This window comes from Cetorhinus maximus, chromosome 16 (genome assembly GCF_964194155.1).
Source record: "Cetorhinus maximus chromosome 16, sCetMax3.hap1.1, whole genome shotgun sequence".
Taxonomy (NCBI): domain Eukaryota; kingdom Metazoa; phylum Chordata; class Chondrichthyes; order Lamniformes; family Cetorhinidae; genus Cetorhinus; species Cetorhinus maximus.
The window spans coordinates 39,439,887-39,460,557 of NC_135894.1; the positions used below are offsets into that span (position 1 = coordinate 39,439,887).

Consider the following 20,671-nt stretch of genomic DNA (forward strand, 5'->3'; position numbering starts at 1 on the left):
CTATCTATCCCCCTAACTATGGAACCACTTATCACTTTTGCTCTTCCAGACTTCCTTGTGCCCTCCTACAAAGCTGAGCCACCCATGGTGTCATGGATTGGCTCTGGCTGCACTCCACAAATGGGCCATCACTCTCATCAGTATTCAGAACTGAATACTGGTTGGAGAGTGGGATGCACTCAGGGGACGCCTGCTCTACCTGCCTGTTCCTTTTTGACTGTCTGGTAATCACCCCTTCCCTCTTTCCGTGCATATTCTCAAGCTGTGGGTGACCACATTTATAAACGTGTTATCCACATAAGACTCAACTTCATGAATGCTCCGCAGTGATGCCAACTGTTGCTCAAGCTCCATAACCCAAAGTTCATTTTATATTGTCTCTCCGTGTTCTTCCTACCAAAAATGAATGACTTTATGAATCAATTTCTCTGCATTGAACTTCATCTGCCACCTGTCTGCCCATTCCAATTTGGTCCATGTCTTTTTCAAGTTCAACAATATCCTCTTCACACTTCACAGTGCTTCCAAGTTTTGTATCAACCACAAATTTTGAAATTGTGCCCTGAGCACCAAGGTCTATGTCATTAATATACCAGAAAAAGCAAGGGTCCCAACACTGACCTCTGGGGAACATTACCACAAACCTCCCTCCAGCCCGAAAAACTTCCACTAACCACTACTCCCTGTTTCCAGTCACTCAGCCAATTTCGTGTCCACCTTGCTCCTTTGGGCAGCCGTTTGTAAAAGATGCTTAGGATGAAGCAGGGGGTGAAGCTGGGCGCCATGCGGCGGGATCTCGAGCCTCTCAGGATTTGTAAATGTGGGACGGCAGGGCAGCTGGGATCCGGAGCCGCCGTCAATAAATGCATGGGTGGAAACTTCGATTTATGTGTCGAAACTTTCGTCAAAGATGCGCATGGCTAAAACAAAACCCACTAGGAAGGAAGCAAAGAGAGCCCAAGTACAGAGGGATGAGACAGACTAAAGTGCAGGGAGATAAAGTGTGTTGGGAGGGGGGTGGGGTGGGGGAAGATTAGCAATAACAGCAGTAAGGTCAGAGGAGGAGCTGCGCGCTGGGATCAGGATGACGATTCTAGAGGAGGAGCCTCGCGCTGATGCCCCAATGAGCATCCCAGAGGCGGAGCTGAATGAGTGGGGACCTCTCAGAGGCTTATAGCCGCGCGCGGCCCGTACCGCCGCGACTCGATTGAGTGTTGACACCGGGGACGGAGCTTCAGCTGTGGCGGGCAACATGACAAGCGAAAAATGTGACGTGGTTATCATCGGCGGCGGCATCTCAGGTCAGTCTCAACCTGACTCAATTCACTTCGCTGTGAAAGCCGTTAGATCAGAGAAAAGCTGCAAACAACCCCATTGAAATGAAGTGTAAAATGAGAGTGAAAGGAATTGCACTCATTTCATCTTTCATGTGTTGCCAATATTGAAAGTCCATATAGAGGTTTTATTGTGAAGGGTGAAATTCAGACCGGCGCTGAACTGCTGTTGAACTTCCTCCTGAAAGCCTTGGCTGGAAAAGTGTCAAATTCGGCCAGAAGCCGCTGGTCTGCGGGTCCAGCATCTTCCTGCGGTATAGAGATAGCTCTTTATCAGCTCAGCAGGTTTTGTTTTTGATCTTCCCAATACGGTCATGATGACTAGTGTTTTTATATAGACTGCATTCTAATAAATAGCGATCGACAAACTGATGACACTGTTTTATGTCAACATTCATTGTGAGAGATCTGCGGCCAGTCTGCTCCTTCTTGATGATAGATTTTTAACTCATTGTTAACACCGTATCGTGTTTTTATTAGTTCTGGGCTTTATAATGCGGGCCTTTTGTGTAGTGGTTGTGAAATAAATGTTAAATTATTTCTGAGCTTTCGTCACATTACGTTCGCGCTAAGCCGCAATACCAATATTAATACCGAAGATGTAATTTATCAATATTCAATTTGTTTTTTTTTAACCGCACATGCTTGTAAATTACGTCGAATTGATCCCCTGTATTGGGTATTCAGTGGCGGGAGGAGTTGGGGCCGAATGGGCTAATTGCTGAGTTGCCTTTTCTGAACCAGTTAATTTGGTTTCACTGAAGAGCTGGAGACAACTTTCACAATCAACAGGTCGTCGAAAACAAAATCTAGTAGTGTAAATGGAACCGAGCAATGTTTGCTACTAAATATGGTTAGCAAGAAAATGTTACCCCGTGACTTAGCTTCTGATGTCAGAACTACACAAACGAATGCACCTTTCCAAATGTATTCCATGTGTGTAACTGCCTTATGACAATGCATTCATAATTTGAGTTAGGGTGGCGCTAGTACTTATCTTTCTGACTTCGGAAATGTTTTCATAGGATCGAACCCAAACCAATCTTCAATTAATACAAGTCACCTTCTGTTCCCTTAAACAATAAGGAGTGATATGAATCACAATGAGTTGCTCCTCAAAAGTTCTTTCAATCCTTAAAATGAGCACTGCAATTCAGTTGGAAGTTCTAGATTGAAAAATGCAATGGCTGCAGAATGAAGGCAGACTTTCTCTTAGTTTAGTTCATCACAGCAAATTTAATTATGTGTCCTTGTTATTGGAGTATCAATGTGTAGGGGGTTAAGGTAAAAGCAAAATACTGCAGATGCTGGAAACCTGAAATAAAAACGAAGTGCTGGAAGAACTCAGCAGGTTTGGCAGCATATGTGAGAGAGAGAAACAGAGTTAACGTTTCAAGTCCGTATGATTCGCGGACTCAAAATGTTAACTCTGTTTCTCTCTCCACAGATGCTGCCAAACCTGCTGAGTTTTTCCAGCATTTTCTGTTTTATTTTATATTATTATTATTAATATCATTATTGTGTAGGGGATTAAGAGTGTGAAGTTTTGTCCGTGATGGAGCCCGAGAGCCCATCTAGTCATGTGACTCCTGGAAATTATGCTATTTTGGATTTAATTTGCAAGTCCTTCGCTCCAGATTGGTTTTCTGTGGAGTGGAGGACAGACAGATGGCGCATGCCTCCCAACAGTGAGAAAATGTAAGCCTGATTTTTCTTCTAGATAAGAAATGGGAGAATATCTTTTTTTAAAAATGCTTGTAGATTTATTTTTTTCTGAATGCTCCCTTATAATGCTCACAGGTTATCTCAGAGCAGACTATAGTGTATTATGATGTAAAACAAGTGAATAGGACACTCAGTGGAGTGCACACCTCTGCCATGCTGTGTTAACTCAGCATTACAATTATTACAATTCCACACCTTTTCCTTGTCAGGTTGATGCTGTGCAACTACAAAGCTGAAAAACAAAATCTCTTTATTCAGAGCTTCCACCTCACTGAGGAGACTTCAGGGCAATCTGTGTCCAACAACCTGTTCTGAAAACTGTACATATTTTGACAGCTGAGACAATCCACAACATTCTAAATAAAACAAACTACAACATTCTTTAAAAAAAATGTAAATTCACCCTATCTCTCAATGTTAACAGATCCTTTTCAAAAGTTTCCAGGATCGGATCTGGAACTGAGACTTCACCAAAAACTTATTGGTCCTTCCTTGGGCCATACCTATATACGTATCAACTTCTGTTGAAATCCGCCCATGCGTTTGGGATATATTTGCATTCCACATGGAACGATGAAGTTAATATTTTCTCAGCTTAACTTCTAGCCTGATTTAACACCCATTGGCTTTGGTTATCTTCTTTACATGAGCTGCAGACTGCCAGAGCCCAAACTGCAATTAAACTGCTTTTGGAGAAAACACCCGGATAAATGAAACAAAAGAACCTCCCATCTGCCAGAGCTTCTCTCCATGACAACGTGGCATGTTTTGGGATGTCCTCAAATAGGGATAATTAAACTAAATTAACCTATCTTAAACTCTTATGTGATCAGAAGAAGTAAATGGATTTTACAACCTTCCCAGTTTGCATCTTGCTTATGAACTCCCGTTTGATTCTGGGATCAATATAAATAACTTATACTGCTAATGAATGTTCAGAAAGTCTGGAGAAAGGACAAATAAATCCTTATGTTTGTAAAGTTTCTTTCAGCTTTCTTTTATCTGGAAATTCCGTATATAATGTAAATCATTTATTGAACTGTGGAGATTCTTTGGCTGCAACTAAGGTTTAAGAATGGGTCATCCATTGTTTAAGTGTTGACACCCCTCTCTGGCTTTGCAAGAGGAATACAGATTAGCTTTTAAGTGTAATTAACTTCAACCTTGTTTGAATTACATCTAAATACAATGGTTGCTTATCAGTTTCTTAGCCAGATGCCATAGAGCAACGCAGAGTTCAAAGAGAGCCTATAAAGCAGTGCTCGAGTTCAGCGCGAGCCCATAAAGCAGTGCTTGAGTTCGAGAGCCCATAAGGCAGTGCAGAGTTCAGCAAGAGCCCATCGAGCAGTTCAGAGAAAGTTCACTCAACTCACACCTGGGATGAAGGGCTTATCCTATGAAGAAAGGTTGATCAAGTTGGGCCTATACCCATTGGAGTTTTGAAGAGTGAGAGGTGATCTTATTGAAACATGTAAGATCCTGAGGGGACTTGATGGGGTAGGTACCAGGAGGATGTTGACTCTAACCAGGGGACACAGTTTAAGAATAAGAGATCTTTTTAAGACTGAGATGACAAGAATTTTTTTTTCTCAGAGGGTCTTTAGTATGTGGAATTCTCATCCCCAGAAACCAAGGAGGCTGGGTCATTGAATTTATTCAAAATTGAGTTCAATAGATGTTTGATAGAAAAGGGAGTCAAGGGTCATGGGGGGGGTGGGGGGGTGCAGACTGGAAAGTGGAATTGAGATCACAACCAGCTCAGCTATGATCTTATTGAATAGCTGAGCAGGCTTGAAGGGCTGAATGGCCTACTCCTGCTCCTAAGTCCTATGTGCCCATTTATCTACATTTAACCTTCAACCATCTTCTTTCTTTAAAACCAGGCTTGCCAGAGGAACCTTAGTAAAACTTATTCTCATCCTTAAGGAAAAAGAAATAGCTTGTACCTTCTCTGCTTAATCCCACACCAAGCCAAATTTCCCCCAAGCTGCCCTTTGCCTTACCTCTGAACCTGTATCTTGCACTCTAATTTTTCTTTTATCTCCCCTCATGCCCCAGCTGAGCTCAATTTGCGCATAACCCACCTCCTGCTCTCTCGACTTCATTCCCAGTAAACAACTGACCACCTAATTTCCATTCTTCAACCTCAAGTTAACTGACATTGCAAATGGTGGGAGATGGGGGAGGACTCATCCGACCGTGACAGCAAGTCGAGGTTGCAATCAGCAGAAGGTTTGCTTGAGGGATTGGTATAAGCACCCCTGCTCCACCTGGGCCAAAAGCATTTTATGATAAGCACTTACCTGCATGATCCAGCCGTTCCCATCTCCACTTTACTGCTGAGTTTTGGAAACCCAGCTGGCTAGTGTTAAATTTTAATCTGGCTCCCAATTGCACAAATCTGAATATTATGACATTTGTCACATACAAACTATGCTTTCATGAAGCAGATCTGTGTCAGGAAATAATGGAACTGACAACTTGACAAGTTGCTGTTCCTGCTGGACTTCACTGAAAGCCATTCATGGTCATTTACCCTTCCTTTAGATATTGGTAATCTGCCAAATGAATTCTTAAAATATGATGCACGGATCATACACCAGATGCATCTAGAAACAGTATGGTATTCTAGGGAGAATATGCATTTTAAACGTAAGCAGTTTGCCCAGCAGTGAGTTCTTCTCAGTCAAACCCTTTTAAATTATACATGAAATAGGAGAGCAACTATGGAAATAATGTGGGAAATAAGGCAAAAGGAGATTGTGCCCGAAGTATAAAGCTGGAGGTAGTACAATGAACCAAGGTAAATAGAAAACAAGGAAAGAGATTAAGAAATTGGTGAAGAACTAAAATAAAAAATGAAGTTAGGGTAGTGAACAACATCAGACATTTCGATAAGCATATAGATTTAAAAAATATGGTGGGGTCACGGAGGGGGTGAGGGGGAGAGGGCGGGTGAGAGAATGCGGCAGGGGCAGGACTGTGGTAGTTGCTACTTGCAGTGTTTATTAATTATTGGAAGCTGGGAACAAACAAAATGGGCTAAGTCTGGAGGTTGTGCCAATTAATTTAAGATCCCAGTGACATGATGTCTAGTAGATATTAAAGATACTAAATTACTAATTTTCTTTGACAATGGAGGAACTTACAGGCAGTCTTCCCAACACAAAAAGTGAGTTTTCTGGGGCTGGAGTGCTAAAATAAAATAGAAATTTCAGATAAGACTGGTTGAGGAAAATAAAGGAAAGTCAATCACAAAACTTTATACAAAAGTACTTGAAGAAATGCCTTGTGAAATTGGTCATGTTTTGTCCAATATCTTTTAGGGATCTTTGAGAAACAGGAGTAGTGCCAAGGATTCAAAAGCAGCTACTATAACATAATTTTTTTAAAGGGGGTTAGGAATGATCTGGGGAAATACAGGCCTGTGACCCTAATATTTGTTAGTAAAATAATTAATTACAAGGCATCCTGACTGAGAAGAAGAACATGTTCAATGGATATGATGTGAGCCATAGAGGAGTCAAAATGGGGCTATGCAAAGTTCTTGCCTAACAAACTGATGGAGTTCTTTGAAAAATTACAGACCTTGTTAACAGTAGCATTTTTGCAAATGTACTATATTTAGCATACTGCAAAGCTTTTAATACTCTGCTGCATAAAGTAGTCATCCCACAAAGCATGAAATAAGAAGACCATAATCTGAGGTAGGTTGAGAGGTTGTTAAACCAGGGAAAGCAAACAGTGGTTTTTAAACTCAGCTGTGTGGTCACGGGAGACGAGGGGGAGAGGGCGGGTGCAGGGATGCGGCAGGGGCAGGACTGTGGTAGTTGCTACTTGCAGTGTTTATTAATTATTGGAAGCTGGGAACAAACAAAACAGGCAAAGTTTGGAGATTGTGCCAATTAATTTTGGACAAAGGCCTCAAACAATATAAAATATAGACAGTACAAATCTAACAGTAAATAAGAAGATGAGATTAGAGGTTATAAAAAGAATAAAAGGATAAAACTAAAGGCTCTGTATCTGAATGCACAATGCATTCGAAACAAAACAGATAAACTGAGAGCGCACATAGAAATAAATAAGTACGATTTGATAGCCATTACAGAGACGTGACTACAGGAGGGCATGGATTGGGACCTGAATATTAAAGGTTTAGGAAGGACACAAAGCGAGGAAAAGGTGGAGGGGTGGCTCTGGTAGTTAATGATGGTATTAACACAGTAGAGAGGGATGACCTAAGTTCAGGAAACCAGGATATGGAAATGATTTGGGGAGAGATGAGAAACGGTAAAAGCACTTGTGGGAATCGTGTATGGGCCCCCTAATAGTAACCACATGGTAGGATGGAGCATAAGGGAAGAAATAATGGGAACTTTTCAGAAAGGCACGGTGATAATCATGGGAGATTTTAATCTACATATAGACTAGAAAAGTCAGATGGGCAAAGGTAGCCTGGATGAGGAACTCATTGAATGTTTCTGGAATAGTTTCTTAGAACAGCATTTTCTGGACCCAACCAGAGAGCAGGCTATACTAGACCTGGTATTGTACAACGAGGTAGGATGAATTAATGACCTCCTATTGAAGGCACCCCTAGGTAGCAGTGACCATAATGTGATTGAATTTTACATTCAGTTTGAGGGAGAGAGGACTGGGTCCAAGACTATGTTTTAAAAGTTAAATAAGGGCAATTATGAGGGCATGAAAGCAGAGCTGACTAAAGTGCATTGGCAAATTAGATTAAGAGATAGGTCAATAGAGATACAGTGGCAAACATTTAAGGGGATATTTTGTAATGCACAGAATAGATACATTTCAATGAGTAAGAAAAAGCCCAAGGGATGGACACACCATCCCTGGTTAACTAGAAAGGTTAAAGATAGTATCAAACTTAAAGAATAAGTGTATAATTGTGCAAAGAGAGGTGGAAGGTTAGAAGATTGGGCAAAATAAAATGAACAGCAAAGAATGACTGAAAGATTAATAAGGAGGGAAGAATTAGATTACAAGAGAAAGCTAGCATGAAATATAAAAACAGATAGTAAGAGTTTCTATAAATATTTTTAAAAGAAATGAATTAATAAAGTGAGCGTTGGTCCTATAGAAAGTGAACCTGGAGAATTGATAATGGAAAAAAAGGAAATGACAGATGAATTGAATAGGTATTTTGCATCAGTCTTCACTATAGATGATACAAATAACATCCCAGAAGCAGCTATAAATCAGGAAATGGAAGGGAGGGAGGAACTTAGGAAAATTACAATCACCAGAGAAGTGGCACTGCGTAAATTGTTGGAGCTATGGGCTGACTAGTGCCAGGGTCTTGAGGGGCTTCATCCTAGGGTCTTAAAATAAGTGACTAGTGAGATGGTAGATGCATTGGTTTTAATTTTCGAAACTCCCTAGATTCGGGTAAGGTCCCTTTAGATTGGAAGATAGCAAATGTTAACTCCATTATTCAAAAAGGGAGGGAGACAGAAAGCCGGAAACTACAGGCGAGTTAGCTTAACATCTGTCATATGGAAAATGTTAGAAGCTATTATTAATGAAGCTATAGCAGGGCACTTGGATAAGTTCAAGGTAATGAGGCAGAATCAACATGGTTTTGTGAAAGGGAGATCATGGAGTTCTTTGAGGAAGTAACATGTGCTGTGGATAATGGGGAACCGGTGGGAATGCTGTACTTAGACTTCCAGAAGGCACTGATAAAATGCCGCATCAAAGGTTATTGCGGAAAATAAATGCTCATGGTATGAGGGTAACATATTGGCATGGATAGGAGATTGGCTGGAACTTAAAACAATTACAATCACCGGGGAAATGGTACTGGGAAAATTATTAGAACTAAAATCTAACGGGTCCCTAGGACCTGATGGACTTCATCCTAGGGTCTTAAAAGAATTGGCTGTTGAAATAGTTGATGTATTAGTTTTCATTTTCCAAAATTACTGAGATTCTGGAAAGACCCCATCAGATTGGAAAATAATGAATGTGACTCCTCTAATCTTAAGGAAGAGGTAGAAAGATTCTCGACTAACAATGGAGTAAAAGGATATTGGGGGTAGGTGGGAATGTGGAGTTGAGGCCACCATCAGGTCAGCCATGACCTTATTGAATGGCGGAGGAGGCTCAAGGGGCCAAATGGCCTTCCCCTGCTCCTGATTTGTATGTTTGCTGTATTATATACTTTTTTTTCAATTTGATACTATTTTTAACTAGCCACAGATGTTGCATCTCTCTCTTAGTCTTTTTTTCTCACTGGAATGTATCTTTTCTGAGTATTCCGAAATATCTCCTCAAATGTCTGCTGCTGCATCTGTACTGACTTTACCCCTTAACCTAATTTCCCAGTCCACTTTAGCCACCTCTGCCTTCATACCCTCATAATTGCCCTTATTTAAGTTTAAAACACCAGTATTAGATCCACTCTTCTCTCCCTCAAACTGAATGCAAAATTCAATCATATGATGATCACTGCAGATTAAGGGTGCCTTCACTGAGGTCATTAATTAATCCTGTCTCATTACACGTTACCAGACCTAGGATAGCCTGCTATCTTGTTGGCTCTACAACGTGCTGCACTAAGAAACCGTCCTGAAAACATTCCATGAACTCATCATTCAGGCTAATTTTGCCATTTGATTAGTCCAATCCAAATGTAGATTGAAATCACCCATTATTATTGCCATTCCTTTCTCACAAGGTCCCATTATTTCTTCCTGTATACCCCGCCCTACAGTGTGGTTACTATTAGGGGGCCAATAAACCACTCCCACACGTGACTTATTACCTTTACTATTTCTCATCTCTGATTCTACATGATTTCCAGAACTAAGGTCATCTCTCTCTATTGTACTAATGTCATCCTTAATCAACAGAACTACCCCACCACCTTTTCATAGCTCCCTGTCCTTCCTAAATGTCATTTATGCTTGAATATTCAGGTCTCAGTCTTTGTCATCTTGCAGCCATGATTATCATTTCCCTTTTTGCTATCTTGCTCTCTTGCCTTGCCTTCACTATTTAATTTATCATATCTTCCCAAACTTGATCCCTTGCGACCACCCCCCCACCACTATTTAGTTTAAAGCTCCATCTTCTGCCCCAGTTACATGACTCACCAGAACACTGGTCTCAGCATGGTTCAGGTGAAGACTGTCCCAATGGTACAGCTCGCATTTTCCCCAGTACTGATGCCAGTGCCCCACTCATTTCTTCCACACCGATATTTGAGCCATGCATTGGGTCCAGAAGGCTGTAGAAAACTGAGTTGAAAAATGAGGTTGGCAAGAAGATATAATAATGTCTATAATGTTATAGGAAATTATTTTAAAATAGAGTTTAATGGTGTATGTGTGTGTGTGTCTTAATTGGATTAAAGCCAGCTGGTCTAGAGGCTTTTGTGTATAGAAGTGAAGTAAGTTTGAAATGGTAATTGGATAAACATAGGGAAATAGAAGGTGAGGTATAAAGGAGGCCTTCGGATATCCTGCACTGGAACGTGCACATTACCTTTGTTTTAGCCACTTGCACTCTGTCTTATCCCTTTATGCTGCTGGCCCTCCGAGGAGCTGTCTGCTTTCTTCGGCAAGGCCCCATCATTTGCTGCCATCTGCCTTTGCTGTCGGTACCAGACACCTTGGGCACAATTTCCCAGCCGGCGAACGAGGGGCAGGGCCTGCTCGTCAACACGTAAAATGATGCAGGATGACATTGGGTAGAACTCCCAACGTCACCCCGCCTCATTTCAATTTTCAGGTTGGCGGGGGCTCAGCCGAATCAGCTGTGCGCCCACCAACCTGTCAATGGCCTATTGAGGCCATTGACAAACTCATTAACATCATTAATGGACCTGCCCGTCCAACCTTAAGGTTGGCTGGCAGGCCGGGAGCCCTGGCGGGCTTCAGAGAAAGCATGAAACCTCACCGATGGGCGGGATGAGGTTTCACGTAGGTTTTTAAAAATTTAATTAAAGTTTAACTAAAAGTGATGGACATGTCCTAACTCATGTGACAGTGTCACATGAGGAGACATGTCAAGGGAAATCTTAAGTTTCTGTTTTTAGCATTTTTACATTTGGAGCCAATCTCCCTGAGGCAGCACTTAGCCTCAGGGCGATGAATGCGCTCTTTCGTGTGCACGCATGAAAGAGTGCACTCACGGCTCAGAGAACCCCCCAGCCTGCACAGGGAGTGCACAGTGCTTCCTGCCGGACGTCACACTGGGCGGGCCTTAATTGGCCTGCCCACTTAAAATAGTGGCGCATCCGCAATCGGGGGCGCTGATCGGAGCCGTGCCTCCACACGCCTGCTCCTGAACTTCCCCCCCAATGGGGGGTAAAATTTTGCCCCTTGAAATGGGTGATGAGTTCACTTCCTGCCCACTTAGGGCATTAGATTCTCCATAGCCTCACAGCAGCACAGATGAAATGCAGACCCAGAACTCAACCCGACCCAGCTTTGAAAAATCTGGTGCATTAACTCTGACTCTGTGTTCTGGTTTGGTTCTGTATAACACTGATGTATCTCTTAAGGGATTTTATTTTTAGAGCTATAATATTGCATTTGGAAATATAAACAGAAAAAATGTCTAAATAGGTTTTAAACCATTTATACCATTTCTGTGATGATTTCCCTTAAAAAGCCCTGGCCCTGAAGTTCCTAAGAATAGACATCCATCTGTCCATCTCAGGAGATGACGGACTGCGCCTGGGGTGTTTGTCACTTCTGGATTGAACATCATGGGGAGAATTTTCTCCCCATTTGGGGGGGGGGGGTTTGACAGGCGCGGGCGCAGGTGGGTGCATAGCCGATCACCGTCCGCAATCGGCTACGCGCCACCATTTTACATGGGCGTGCCAATTAAGGCCCACCCAGCGTGACGCGCACCCGGAAGTGCTGAGCGCTCCCTGTGCAGGCGGGGGGAGGAGGCTGAGTCGGGGCCTGCGCTCTTTCACACGTGCGCGAAAGAGCGCAGAAATCTCCCTGAGGCACGGAGCTGCCTCAGGGAGATTAGCTTGAGTAAGAAAAATTTAAATAAAGAAAAGAAATTATTCAGCATGTCTCCACATGTGACAGTGTCACATGAGCTGGGACATGGCAATGAATTTTAATTAAAAATGTTATTAGATTTATAAATACTTCATGAAACCTCATCCCACCCATGGATGAGGTTTCATGATAAATGCGAAGGCCGTCTGAGTTCTTCGCCTGCCTGCTAACCCTAAGGTTGGACAGGCAGCTCCGTTAATTCTTTTAATTAGTTTTTAAATGGCCTTAATAGGCCTTTGACAGTTCGGCGGGCCGCAGCTGATTCTGGTGCGCGCCCACCGAACTGAAGATCGGAATGACGCGCGGTGACGTCGGGATGCACGCCTGACATCACCACGCGTCATTTTACACATCAGCGAGCAGGGCCCATCCCTGTACGCCGACCAGAGGATTCAGGCCCATATGTTGTGGCTGTAGAGGCCGACTCATGAGAGACTAGTCCCTTCTGGTGCTAATTTCAGCATCAAGGGACTGGTTGCTGGTGATTGTTGATCCAAGGTATGTGAAGCTGTCTACGACCTCCAGAGTAAGGTTGTTGATGTTGGTGGAAGGTGGAGTCTGTACATCTTGGCCCATAACTTGGGTCCTCCTGTTGCTAATTGCCGGTCCAAACTCCTTGCAGGCTTGGTAGAAGAGCAAGCGGTTGAAAATGAACTTCAGTATGGGATGCCATGTGGGTTCAGCAGCAAACAGCAACTCAAGGACTAGCACTTTGGCCTTGATGGGGAGTCTTGCAAAGTTGAACCGCTTGCTGTCAGCTCTGGTAGAAGATGGACACCCTCTTTGGGTAGCCAAAAGCATACAATAGCAGCATGGAGAAGAATATGCCAAGGCGAGTTGGTGCCAGGGTGTAGCCAGCTTTACCCCACTGCTGGTCTTGAAAGCATCTGATGTTGCTCCATTATAACTGTCAGAACTGTGCATGTTTTCATGAAAAAAAGAAATAATGCCCAAGAGTCCAGGAGGGAAGCCTATTTTCTGCAGCAGTTTGAAGAGTCCATCTCTGATGAGAGTGAAGGCCGTGATGAGGTCTATAAAGTCAAAGTAGAGCGGTCTGTGCTGTTGCGGCCCTCTTCTGCAACTGCTGAAGTGAGAAAATCTTGTTGACTGTCAATCTCGGGATAGATATGTAATGCCAGGATCTGTAATCTGGTCAAAGCAAGGCGAGCAAAGACCTTCCCCACAACATTTAGCAAAGAGATGCCTCAGTAATTGTTGCAGTCACTGTGATCCCTCTTGTTTTTGTACAAGGTGACTATGTTTGCATCATGAATGTCTTGAGGCACAGATCTTTCTTTCCAACAGTGAACACAAGTTCATGCAGTTGCTGTAGCAGTGCCAGTTTTCCACTTTTAATGATTTCAGGTGGATTGTCATCATTTCCTGGGGCTTTACCACTGGCGAGACAGTCAATCACAATCACAAAATCACAATGGCCTTGTTGAGCTTGACTATGGTGGGTTTGCTGTTCAGCTCCTCCATATCAGGAAAGTCTGGAATGGCTCTGAGGGCTGTTCAGTGATGATGTTCTCTGTTGCATAGAGTTTGAGGTAATGCTCCACCAACTTTTCCATCTGCTTGCTAGGTTCAGTGATGATTACCACAGTCTTTGTCTTCAAGGGAGCTGATTTGGTTGCTGCTGGGTCCATTGTTTTGTTAATTCCTTCATATATCCCTCTAGCTTCCCTGGATTCAGCAGCAGATTGTATGTTTTTGCAGAGTTTCAACCAATATTGATTGGTGCAGTGGCAAGCAGTCTGCTGAGACTTGTTTCTGCCAGCTCTGAAAGCATTTAGGTTTTGTTTGCTGGGGACTTGCTTGCAGCTCATGAGGGTTCTCCTCTTGGTTGCAGTAACTGACTCTATTTCAGCCCAATAAGCCTTGAACCAGTCAGCATTCCTCTGATCTTTTTTCCTGAATGCAGTGAGTGCAGAGTCATAGATGGTGTCACGCAGATGATCCCACTTTGATACCTCACTCAGACCTTGGGTGTTGCCCAAAAGAGCCCAATCAAGGATGTTGAGGAACTCCTGTGTTCTTTCTGGGTCAGTGGTATGGCAAGTGTTGATTGGAGAATTATCTTTCTTCTTGAGTTGTATAGATTCCTTGGCTGAAGCCTGACCTTACTACACATGAGGGAGTGGTCAGTCACAGTCAGTGCTGTGATAGCTGTGAGTGATGAAGACACTGTTGAAGGTGGTATGCCTGGTGATGGCAAGGTATAGCTGGTGGCAGTAGCATGATCTAAGATGTCTCTACGGCATTTTATGGCATGGTTTGGTTTGGAAGTAGCTGTTTGTCAGAGTCCATGATAGCAGCATAGCTCCAGCAACTCTGTCCGTTGTCATTCATCTTGCCAATTCCCTGGTACATCATGCACGTTGTGGAAGAGTGGAAAGAATAGAAAAGATGATTTCCACCTAGGGGACAATAAATTTGGGATGTAACATGTTTTCATACAATTTCTGCCCCCTTTCTAAATTTTAGTAGGGGAACTGCGGGCTAATTTTCTATCAAAGAGTTAGGGAGCTGTTCTTGGGTTTCTGCACACAATCTTACCATTTGAACTGAGAACTAGTGTGGCTCAGAAACGCCAGCCCTAAAAGTTATTGATCTTTGATGATATTGATTGCCTTTTTAAATGTAGCATTTGGATCCAGATGGTCTCTTCTATTTGACCCTTCCCAGGCTCGGGAGTCCCCAACATCTGGGTGCTGTTCCAACATCTGTCAGACAATCTGAGCAGGCATGATAGATATAAAGGAGCAAGTTTGCAGAGAAATTAGAGAGTGGTGCAAAAACAAAACAGTAGTGCTGATTAGAGACTTAAACAATATAAACTGGGATTGTAATAGTGTTAGGGGCAGAAAGGGGGAAGAGTTTCTGAAGTATGTTCAGAAAGATATGATAAACCTTTGTAAAACACTGATTCAGCTTCACCTTGAATATTGTGTCCAATTCTGGGAACCACGCTTGAGGAAGGATCCGAAGGCTTTAGAAAGGGTGCAGAAAAGTGTTACAAGAATGGTTCCAGGGATGTGAGACGTCAGCTACGTAGATAGATTGGACAACTAGAGGATATATTTAAGGTGAATGTTAAAAGAACGAAATGGCGACATGAGGGAAAACTTTATTACATAGCAACTTGCCTGAGAGTGTGTTGGAAGCAGGTTCAATTGTGGCTTTCAAAAAGGAATCGAATAAACAGAAAATTTGCAAGACCACAGGGAAAAGGTGAGGTAGCTGAGTTGCTCTTGTACAGAGCTGGCACAGACACAGTGGGCTGAATGGCTTGCTTCTATGCTGTAATAATTCAGGCAAACAATGCTGCCCTGTTGGGTTCTGTGGCCACATCAGTGACCAGATACCATGAAGTTGTCTTTAACCAATTTCAGGGTCAGTATGTATAGTATCCTCTATTGAAAGAAGATTTGAGAAATCGGAGTATACTAAGGCAATTTCTCCAACTATATCATTTTTCTGTGATTTGTGTAATTACTCAAAGAATAATTGGGTTAAGTTAATTTAATCTTTCAGTATGGATGTTGTTATGCATTAGTCATATTCAGAATTAGCACCCATTTTGATTGCTGCTTTTATGGGGGTGGGGGAGGGAGAAGAGAGATGAAAGACAAATATAATGACTCTTAACATCCCTTTAGTGTCATATAAAAAATGGCTTGCATTGATATTGTGCCTTATCACATCCGTAGAAATGTCTCAAAGGGTGTATTTTCCAAGCAGTCAATTTATCTTGGGATTCAGAAGGCCCTTAAATCTATAGTTTGTAACGTGAAGAATTATGCAAGTTTTTTTTTTGTTTTTAACAATATTGTGACAACTGTTTAAATTCTCCATTTCAATATGCTAGAGAGACCAGCTAATACAGTGGTGGCCACGAATCAAATGGAGGACCTTCTTTTCTGAATGGTTTAGATACTTTGATCAAATCCTAGGTTTGCAGCTATCAAATACTTTGACATTCCCAGAAAACCTGCAAGCTTAAAAACAGCCTTGAATCTGTGATGGGTGAAAAAATGTAGTTACACTGCAAGTGCAATGGTTTTGTAAGTATTTTAAACTGTAGGTACAACCAAATATTACTTTGCTTGTATAGGAAGGAAGGAAAAAAACAAAAGCAGATGAAGGCCTATTTCTAGGTGACTTGTTGCCAGCTTTACCCTGCCAGAAAATGTAGATTTTGGTGCATTTTGCAGTACTTTACAGTCCCCATATATTTCCTGATTCACTGCCCCTCTCAAATGAAAGCCCAGACCTCCTGAATAGGTACACTATAATGAATAAATGATTAACACTGAACAAAAAACACTTAAAATATTAAAAGTAATTAAAATTGAATCACGCTAGCTGTTGTTTCTATCTCATCGTCACTTCTGCAGAAACACTCATTGATGCCTCTATTATACCTAGACTTGAGTTCTTTAACCTTTTCCTTTACAGCCCCTTAAGCACAAACTTCAGTTCATTTAAAATTCCATTGGCTGCATCCTGTCCTCCTGCATTCCTTATCTAACTGTATCAGCATAAATCTCTATTATCTTCCCCCTCATGTGCTTATCTGATCTCCCTTTTAACTGCATCTTCACTGTTCACCTCAAACGCTTCCTGTGATAATGAGTTCCACATTTTTCTTTATTCTTTCACAGAAAGCGGACATCACTGGTTAGGCCAGCATTTATTGCCTATCCCTAATTGTCCTTGAGAAGGTGGCAGTGAGCTGCCTCCTTGAACCGCTGCAGTCCATGTAGTGCTTGTACACCCACAGTGCTCTTAGGGAGAGAGTTCTAGGATTTTGACCCAGCGACAGTGAAGGAATGGAGATATAGTTCCAAGTCAGGATGGTGTGTGGCTTGTAGGGGAACTTGCAGGAGGCGGTGTTCCCAAGTATCTGCTGCTCTTGTCCTTCCAGTTGGTACAGGTCACAGGTTTGGTTCTGATGAAGGGCCATACGGACTCGAAACGTCAGCTGTATCACTCTCCGCAGATGCTGTCAGACCTGCTGAGTTTTTCCAGGTATTTTTGTTTTTTGTTCTAGATTTCCAGCATCCGCAGTATTTTGCTTTTATCACAGGTTTGGAAGGCGTTGTTGAAGGAGCCTTGGTGAGTTGCTGCAGTGTATCTTGTAGATAGCATACATTGCTGCACTGTGCATCAGTGGTGGAGGGAGTGAATAGCTGAAGGTAAAGAATAGGATGCCAAACAATGGGCTACCTTCTCCTGGATGGTGCTGAGCTTCTGCATATTAGAGTTGCACTCATCCAGGCAAGTGTCATAGCCATAGGGTCATACAGTTTTACAGCACTGCAAGAGGCCCTTTGGCCCATCTTGTCCACGTCGGTCATCAAGCCCCTATCTTCTCTCACCCCATTTTCCAGCACTTGGCCCGTAGCCCTGTATGCTATGGCATTTCAAGTGTTCATCTAAATACTTCTTAAATGTTGTGAGGGTTCCCGCATCTACTAGCCTTTCAGGCAGAGAGTTCCTGAGACTCCACCTGGCCCCCTTTGGGTGAAATTTTTTTTTGCTTCAAATCCCCTCTAAACCTCCTGCCCCTTACCTTAAATCTATGCCGCCTGGTTATTGACCCCTCCACTAAGGGGAAAAGTTTCTTCCTGTTTATCTTATCTCTGCCCCTCATAATTTTGTACACCTCGATCATGTATCCTCTCAGCCTTCTCTGCTCTAAGGAAAACAACCCCAGCCTATTTAGGATAAAAGCAGAATACTGCAGATGCTGGAAATCTGAAACAAAAACAAAAATTGCTGAAAAAACTCAGCAGGTCTGACAGCATCTGTGGAGAGAAAGAGTTAACGTTTCAGAACACGGCCTATCTGGTCTCTCTTCATAGCTGAAATGCACCAGCTGAGGCAATATCCTGGTGAATCTCCTCTTCACCCTCTCCAGTGCAATCGTGTTTCCTATAGTGTAGCAACTAGAACTGCACACAGTACTCTAGATGTGGCCTAAGTAACATTTTACACAGCTCCATCATAACCTCCCTACTCTTGTATTCAATGCCTCGACTAATATAGGCAAGTATCCCATATGCCTTCTTAACCACCTTATCTACCTGTCCTGCTGCCTTCAGGGATCTATGGACATGCACACCAAGGTCCCGCTGATCCTCTGTACTTCCTAGGGTCCTACCATTCATTGTGTACTCCCTTTCCTTGTTAGTCCTCCCAAAATGCATCACCTCACACTTTTCATGATTAAATTCCAGTTGCTACTGTTCTACCCATCTGACCCCAGTCCGTCTATATCATCCTGTAGTCTAAGGCTTTTGTCCTCGCTATTTACCACACCAATTTTCATGTCATCTGTGAACTTACCGATCATACCTCGAACATTCATGTCTAGATCATTAATGTACATGATAAACAGCAAGGGACCCAGCACTGAACCCTGCAGTATGCCACTGGACACAGGCTTCCAGTCACAAAAACAACCTTTGACCATCACCCTCTGACTCCTGCCACTTAGCCAATTTTGGATCCAAATTGTCTTGGATCCTATGGACTCTTACCTTTTTGATCAGTTTCTCATGCGAAACCTTGTCAAAAGCCTTACTGAAGTCCATGTAGACCACATCAATTGCACTGCCCTCATCTACAGACCTAGTCACTTCCTCGAAAAATTAAATCAAATTTGTTAGATATGATCTCCCCCTGACAAAGCCATGCTGACTATCCCTGATTAATCCTTGCTCCTCCATGTGGAGATTAATTCTGTCCCTCAGAATTTTTTTCCAAAGTTTCCCTACCACTGATGTTACATTCACTGACCTACAGTTGCCTGGTTTATCCCTACCACCCTTCTTGAATAATGGTACCGCATTAGCTGTCCTCCAGTCCTCTGGCACCTCTCCTGTGGCTGGAGAGGATTCGAAAATTAATGTCAGGGCCCCTGCAATCTCCTCCCTTGCCTCCCACAGCAGCCTGGGATACATCTCATCTGGGCCCTGGAAATTTATGCACTTTTAAGCCTGCTAAAACTGCTAATACCTCTTCCCTTTCAATGCTAATTTGTTTAAGTATATCACAGTCCCCCTCCCTGATTCCTATACCTACATCATCCTTCTCTAAAGTGAATACAGATGCAAAGTACTCATTTAAAACTTCACCTACGTCTTCTGGTTCCTCACACAGATTGCCACTTTGGTCCCTAATGGGCCAAACTTTTTCCCTGGTTATCCTCTTGCCCCTAATATACTTATAAAATGCCTTTGGATTTTCCTTTATTTTACCCGCCAGCGTTTTTTCATACGCCCTCTTTGCTCTCCTAATTTCTTTTTTAAGTAAACTCCTGCACTTTCTATACTCCTCTAGGGCTTCTGGTCTTTTGTGTCCTTGAGATCTACCATAAGCTCCCCCTTTATTTCCTTAACCAATCCTGTACATTCGACATCCAGGGTTTTCTGAGCTTGCTGGTTCCACCCTTCACCTTTATGAGAACATGTTGGCCCTACATTCTCACTATTTCCTTTTTAAATGATTCCCACTGCTTTGATGTAGATTTTCCTACAAGTTGTTACTCCCAGTCCACTTTGGCCAGACCCTGTCTTGTATTAAAATCGGCCTTTCCCCCAATTCAGAACCTTTATTTCCGGTCCATCTTTTCCTCTTCCATAACTACCTTAAATCTTACTGAGTTACGTGACCACACTTTCTACGTGCTGGCTTAAAAAGCTCTCCTGGATATATTTTAAGAATTCTGTCCCCTCTAAGCCCTTCACACTTTGTCTATCCCAGTTAATATTGGGGAGGTTGAAATTTCTTGCAATTATTACCTTATTATTTTTACACTTCTCTGAGATTTGCCTACATATCTGCCCTCCTGTCTCTTCCTAACTGTTTGGGGGTCTATAGTACACTCCCAGAAATGTGATTGCCTCCTTTTTGTTTTTACGTTCTACCCATTCGGCCTCATTTGAGGAACCTTCTAAGATATCATTCCTCCGTTTTGCAGTAATTGACTCCTTGATCAATATTCGAACGCCACCACCTCCTTTTACAACCACCCCCCCCCCCCCCCCCCCCCCCACCCCTCAACTCACCTGCACCCTGGAATAGTAAGCTGCCAGTCCCGCCCGTCCCTCAACCATGTCTCCGTGATAGCAATGATATCATATCCCCAAGCGTTAATCAACACCCTCAACTCATCTACCTTACTCACAAGATTCCTTGCATTAAAATAAATGCCATTCAGCCTTGACATGCTCCCTTGTGCCTTAACTTGACTATGCACGCTCTGCCTTCCGGACTAACTTGGTTTTTTTTCTTCCATACATGTCTGTGCATCACTCCCTACTATACCTCCACTCCATATCCCATCCCAACACAGGGTGTTGATTAGTGCAAGAGGATATGATATCATTGCTATCACGGAGACATGGTTGAGGGTTGGGCGGGACAGGCAGCTCAATATTCCAGGGTACAGGTGAATTGAGGGGGGGTGGGGGGGGTGGGGGGGGGGGTGGCGGGAGGGGTCGCAATATTGATCAATGAGTCAATTACTGCAATAAGGAGGGATGA

At 42.9% G+C, this 20,671-nt stretch overlaps 1 protein-coding gene across 1 annotated transcript in view; it reads left to right on the plus strand.

The window, feature by feature from the left end:
- Positions 1-1,146: 1,146 nt before the first annotated feature.
- Positions 1,147-20,671, plus strand: part of mao (monoamine oxidase) — a 210,105-nt gene continuing 190,580 nt past the window's right edge. Inside the window, exon 1 of the mRNA XM_078559723.1 lies at positions 1,147-1,301. Coding sequence (XP_078415849.1) covers positions 1,253-1,301 — 49 coding nt within the window. The 5' untranslated portion in view covers positions 1,147-1,252. The remainder of the gene's footprint in view (positions 1,302-20,671) is intronic.